Genomic DNA, 6,093 nt, shown 5'->3' on the forward strand with positions numbered 1-6,093 from the left:
GCAGCAGAAAAAAAAAAAAAAAAGAAGAAGAAAACGAAGGAGGAGAAGGAGGAGGGGAAAAGAGGCTGAAATTGTTTAAAAAATGGGTATAAATTAAAATTTAAGAAAAAATAAGTATAGGTTAAATGTGGACGACCAAATAAGCACGTTATACATGGCACCATAATTCAAATTTGGAGATCCGTGTCTTTTAGCGGGACAACGCACTGTATGCAAAAACAACAGCACTTAAAATCGAATTGATTTTCGGCCCGATTTACAAAATTATCCCCCGTCATTTTCCACCGCTTTGCACCTCTCCGGCGAACTCCTCCTCCGCCGTTTTGCTCCTCACCTTCTCCTCCGGCGAGATCGAGCTGTAAGTTCTCTCTCTCTCTCTCTCATTCTCTCTCTAGAATTCGACATAAAACCCTAATTCCTTTTTACGAAATGATTATTTATGGTAAATTACGAATTGTTTCTTCCGAAGAAGCTAGGGTTTTCGAGCATTCAGTGAAAAAGCAAAAATGAAGGCTACGTTGGGGAGTGCACCGAGGAAAAAGCTAGCTGATATTAGCAACATACCACAAGAGATGAGATTGGGTAGCCAAAATGACAAGTCACAACATATCTCAATTGGTCCAAAAGAGTACATAGACATGCTCAAGAAGGTAAATTCTCTGTTTTTGTTTTGTTTTTATAGTGGTATACTGGTATATTTTGTTAAGAAATGACTTTTTTTAAGTTCAGCCTGATTTGGCCCTTTTTGGGAATTATTTTTGCAGGAGAATATTGAATTGCTGAAGATGTTAGCTGATAGGACGTATCCTTTATTTGTAAAGGAATTGCATTTGCTTATAAGTTTTTATAGATAGAGGCATATCCAGAACTTGGAGCCAATGGGTGGAAAGGGTGTAGTTTTTTTTTGTTTTTTGTTTTTGTGTGTGTGTGTTTGTCTGTGTGTTTCTGTGTATACCGCGCTGAGAGGTTTGACAGTCTCCAGAGGTGGATCTACTCAATGATAACTGCATTCGCAGTAAAATATTTATAGATATTTTGTGGATTTATTAATACATAAACAGGCAAGGGCAAAAGTTAATGAGTTCACGTGAACCCATAGGTTACAAGCTAAATCCGCCCCTATCCGTCTCTGTTTGTAGGTGGCCTTAACTACACCTATGTGAGTTTCACATAGGCAATATAAAATCCACAATAAAAGGAGGATTGCGGTAAATTTATGGTTAGTGTAAAGATAGTCTTAATATGTTGAATCTTCTAAACATTGAGTCTATCAAAACATGCTCTCCTAGACACAAGCTCGATTGGTAATTGGATGTAGTGCTGATGGATAAGAGGTTCTTCGAACTAATTGAGCCCAATTATAGCAGAATGGATATTGAGAATTCACATAGTTGTTTCCAATTTGTTTGGGATTAAAGGCGTAGTTGATTTAGTTGAATGATAATAGGTACCTTTCTCGGTTAGCATTTGTATTATCACTTTTGTTCTTGTGAGACTGTTCCTTGATTCGTGTTCTCAATAGCAAAATAATTGAATTAACTGGAGCTGAGATACAGAAGATGAGAGTTAATCTGCAGAAAATGCAGCAACAGAACCATCAACTTGCGCAATCAAACAGTCAAATGCTTGCGGTTTGTTTTCCTTTCTCATAATCAAGCTAGTTAAGTTTTAAGACCATCTACTTTCCTGTTTAGTTACAAAAACTGTTGCTTTTTGCATTTTTCTCAGGAATTAAATTCAGCTAAAGATAGGGTACGCACTTGAATGCCACACCAGCTTTACTTATAAGATCGGATTGGTGATTTTCTCCTTGAGCTAATGTAAGTGCTACTTATTGAACAGCTCAAAACATTACAACATGAGCTAGGATGTACAAATGGCGTACTTAAAGCTAAAAGGCTTGAAGCAGAGGTTAGTCAGGTTTAGCTTACTCAAATCTGTTGTTGTTTAAGTTGTTTTTCCTTTCACTTTTGATTGAGTTTTCTTTTTAATCAGGAGATAGAAAAACAAAAAATGTGCCAGCAGTTGAATGATGAGGTGCATAGACAATTTTTTTGTACTGTTATGGAACTAGTGGTAATTTTCTCTTTGCTGTCACTTTTTGAAGGTGGATCCCATCAAGTGTGAAGAGGCAGGGGATTCCTCTTTGGGAAATGGAGATAATGATAAACCTGCAAATATTAAAAGGAGGCTTCAGTCAAAGAGTGAGTGTAATATCTGGATATCAGGTGATATTGCTGTTAAGAAAAGCCTAAAATTCTTGCTTTTGTTTTTCATTCTTTCCTTGTGACATTTAGGTTTGGGCTCTTCTAAACAAGTTCAAGCCCAGGACAATGCTGAAAATAAAAGGCCAGTCTACTTTGAACTTGTAGAATGTGACATCAATTTTATGATGTTAAAGATTCTAAATATTCTAAGAAAATTGTTCATAATAATGACTTTATGCTGTCTTTGCAGACCCTGTGTAAGAAGGCAATCTGCTCGGTTTAAACCTGAAGCAATGAAACATGATGAAAATGATTTTGAGGTAGACGACAAATGGCACCAATGTTTAATCTAGTTCAGCAATGGTTCAACTTTCTTTTGTATATCATCTAGTGACTTAGAAAGCAATCCTGCATTGTGGTTTGAATCTAAAGAGTTTGGAAGTTCGTCTCCGAGTAGGCCTAAGTTGTTTTCTCTTTCACTTTTGACTGGAGTATTCTTTTTAATCAGGAGATAGTAAAACAAAAAATGTGCTGCAGTTGAATAATGAGGTGCATAGACAAATTTTTGTGTACTAGATAACTGTTATGGATCTAGTGGTAATTTACTCTTTTGCTGTTTGAAGGTGGAACCAATCAAGTGTGAAGAGGCAGGGGATTCTTCTTTGGGAATTGGAGATAACGATAAACCTGCAAATATCAAAAGGAGGCCTCAGTCAAAGTGTGAGTATAATATCCAATTATTCTATAATCTTCGCTGTTAACAAGGGCCTAAACTTCTTGCTTTTGTTTATCATTCTTTCCTTGTGACATGTAGGTTTGGGCTCTTCTAAACAAGTTCAGCCCCAGGATAAGGCTGAAAATAAAAGGTTAGTCTACTTTGATCTTGTAGAATTTGCCGATTTCTGTGATGTTAAAGATTCTAAATAATGTTAAGAGAATTGCTCATAATGACTTTGTGCTATCTTTGCAGACCCTGTTTAAGAAGGCAATCTGCTCGATCTAAACCTGAAGAACCAAAGCACGATAAAGATTATTTTGAGGTTGAAGACAAATGCCCACCAATGGTTAATCTAGTCCAGCCAAATGGCTCAGCCTCCTTTTCTATGTCGCCTGATGACGTCGAAAGTAATCCTGCATTGAGGTTTGCATCTACAGAGTTTGGAAGATTGTCTCTGAGTAGACCATTAAGAAATGCAGCTAAGAAGATCCAGTCTTACAAGGAAATTCCTTTAAACATAAAAATGCGCAGACCAGTATGAACTACCATCATCTTTGTTCTGACCTATTTACTGTAGGAGCTAGTGCTGAACGGCATCTTTTGTTGGGTTGTCTAGTGTAATTTTTGCTGCACTTTTTCTCCGACTCGAGGTCTTCTCCGATTTTCACTCTCCTGGCAAACATGTACATGCATGTTTCCTGAGTAAATGTTCTTAATCAAGGTCTTGCCTGCTGTAAATTCTGATTAAATGCATCTTTTACTGTGATTGATTACTGGAAATTAGTTTGAGCTACTTGCTTCTTCATATGATCATACTGTGACAAAAAATGTCTGTTAAAATCTGTTGATATCATTCAATTTATCCAGCCAATTTCTTGGCTATAATTAAGTTCGTGTTTTGACTTTGCTCTGCCTCGGATCAAGATTTGCTGTAAAAGAAATTTAGGACTTTCGCTAGCAATTTGACCCGTGGTTCTCTTGAGTTATGTCAAAGGTCAATATATGAAGTTGTAGATTCTAAAAAGTCGGCTAACCTCATTGTCTGTTTGTAAGTTGTATCTTGTTGTATGAATGAGCGCACAGGTAACAAAGGAAACTACAAAATTAACTCACATGCAGCAGCAGCAGCTGCTCATATATGTCATCGTGATCCATTATCTTCTCGTAAAGTACCCAAAACCGTGTTTCATGTTGATGCCTTGTTAACTTTAAGTGGTTTCGCAGATAGATTAAATACTGCTGCTAGTTAGCTAAAGTTTAGTCGTAGTCGATTTTTGATAGCATTGATGAAATAGAAGAACAATTTTAGAGAATTTTCCTTCTGTATATTCAATCTGATTTTGCTGTACAGGGACTGTGTATAAATACAAAATGAAAAGAATTTGTGCATAACTAACTATCCTATGTGTCCTTATTGTATTGGCTAGTCTATAACAAACAAAAAATAAAATTTTTAGCTGTTGTCTTTCTTCTATTCTCTTCTATTGGACTGGATATTGGGCAGACGGATAAGGAGGCCCAAAAAACTAAAGAGGGCCAATGTTGAGCAGCCCATATCTGGATCCTTAGGCGAACAAAACAAGACATACTGCTGTCATTTACAGACAACCTAAAATGTACCAAACCTTATACTCAAACCAAACCCTTTTCTCTATCAAACACCATAGACGAATCTGAGATGCCTTCATCTCCAACACCCCTCCTCAAGTTGGAAGGGGATGCAAGAACACCCAACTTGCCCAAAAGTCTATGGTGAAGCAGCCCTGTGAGAGACTTGGTGAAGAGATCTGCCAACTGAGAAGAGGATCGAACAAAAGACAGAGAAATTAGACTTGCAAGGAATTGTTGACGAACAAAGTGGCAATCGATCCCCACATGTTTCGTTCTCTCATGAAACACGAGGTTTTTCGCGATGTGGATAGCTGCTTGGCTATCAGAGTGCAAAGGAACAGGGAGAGAAATTGGAACAGCCAGGTCCTTAAAAAGACGCACTAGCCATGTGAGCTCGGCAACTACTCCCCTCATTGAGCGATACTCAGCTTCAGCAGAGCTTAGGGCGATGGAAGTCTGTTTCTTGGACTTCCAGGAGACGGGAGAACCTCCAAGGGAAATGTAAAAACCACTAACAGATTTACGGGATTCAGGACAAGTACCCTAGTCGGAATCACAAAAAGCAAGCAGCTGAAAAGAGGGTGATGAAGACATAAACAACCCAAGACCAGGGTCCTTGAGCAAATATCGAAGGACACGAAGAGCGGCATGCATATGAGGTTGCCGGGATCCTGCATATATTGACTGAGGTGCTGTACCGTAAAGGAGAGATCAGGCCTTGTATGGGTTAAGTAGTTTAACTTACCCAATAAATGACGATACAAGGTTGGATCTGGTAGAGGATCACCAGTGTTGGACAAGAGTCTGATAGTTGGATCAAGTGGGCAGGAAACAGGAGTTTTGTGTAAGACATCAAACTTAGTGAGGAGGTCCAGGGCAAATTTACGCTGGGACAGGATCAGACCAGCAGATTCTCGCAGTATTTCCATGCCCAAAAAATAATGTAAGGTCCCTAAGTCTTTGATTTTGAACTCTTGGTTTAAAAATATCTTTAAAGCATGTAGTTCTTCAGCATTATTTCATGTGAGTACAATGACATCCACGTAGACTGCAACTATGGATATTGGGGAATCCATCTTCTTAAAAAATAGGGAGTAGTCATTCAATGGGTGTGAATACTCTTTAAAATTTAGAGCTGCCGTTAACTTAGCATACCATTGATGTGAAGCTTGATGTAAACCATAAAGTGATTTCTTCAAATGGCAAACTTGAGTAGGAGAAGATGGTGAAAAACCAATAGGAAACTTCATATAAACCTCTTCATTAAGATCACCATGTAAAAAGGCGTTGTTCACATCTAATTGAAAGATTCCCCAACCCCTCTTCACAGCTATAGCAAGAATGCATCTAATTGTAGTCATTTTCACCACAGGTGAAAATGTTTCAGTAAAATCCACTCCTTCCCTTTGAATATCTCCTCTTACTACTAGACGAGCCTTTAGTCTTTCCACACTACCATCAGAATGTTGTTTCACCTTATACACCCATTTGCAAGGTAGTGCTTTTCTACCAGGGGTAGTTTCACTACTTCCCAGGTTTGATTCTGTTCAAGGGCTT

The 6,093-nt window shown here is 38.2% G+C and overlaps 1 protein-coding gene across 8 annotated transcripts; it reads left to right on the forward strand.

The window, feature by feature from the left end:
* Positions 1–219: 219 nt before the first annotated feature.
* On the forward strand, positions 220–3,705 carry LOC107826517 (SHUGOSHIN 2). 8 transcript variants are annotated; one of them, XM_016653506.2, is made up of 13 exons: positions 220–358; positions 473–650; positions 765–802; positions 1,523–1,631; positions 1,729–1,752; positions 1,843–1,911; positions 1,996–2,037; positions 2,108–2,204; positions 2,298–2,349; positions 2,458–2,527; positions 2,831–2,927; positions 3,022–3,073; positions 3,178–3,705. In XM_016653506.2, exons 2-13 carry the CDS (start codon positions 507–509, stop codon positions 3,464–3,466), a joined length of 1,083 nt encoding a protein of 360 aa, XP_016508992.1. In that variant the 5' UTR covers positions 220–358; positions 473–506; the 3' UTR covers positions 3,467–3,705. The 8 variants fall into 8 exon arrangements, with proteins under 8 accessions (XP_016508992.1, XP_016508993.1, XP_075081662.1 ...); XM_016653507.2 differs by having other exon boundaries at positions 477–650; XM_016653505.2 differs by having other exon boundaries at positions 221–358; positions 470–650.
* The last annotated feature ends 2,388 nt before the right edge of the window (positions 3,706–6,093 follow it).

This window comes from Nicotiana tabacum, chromosome 11, assembly GCF_000715075.1.
Source record: "Nicotiana tabacum cultivar K326 chromosome 11, ASM71507v2, whole genome shotgun sequence".
Classification (NCBI taxonomy): Eukaryota; Viridiplantae; Streptophyta; class Magnoliopsida; order Solanales; family Solanaceae; genus Nicotiana; species Nicotiana tabacum.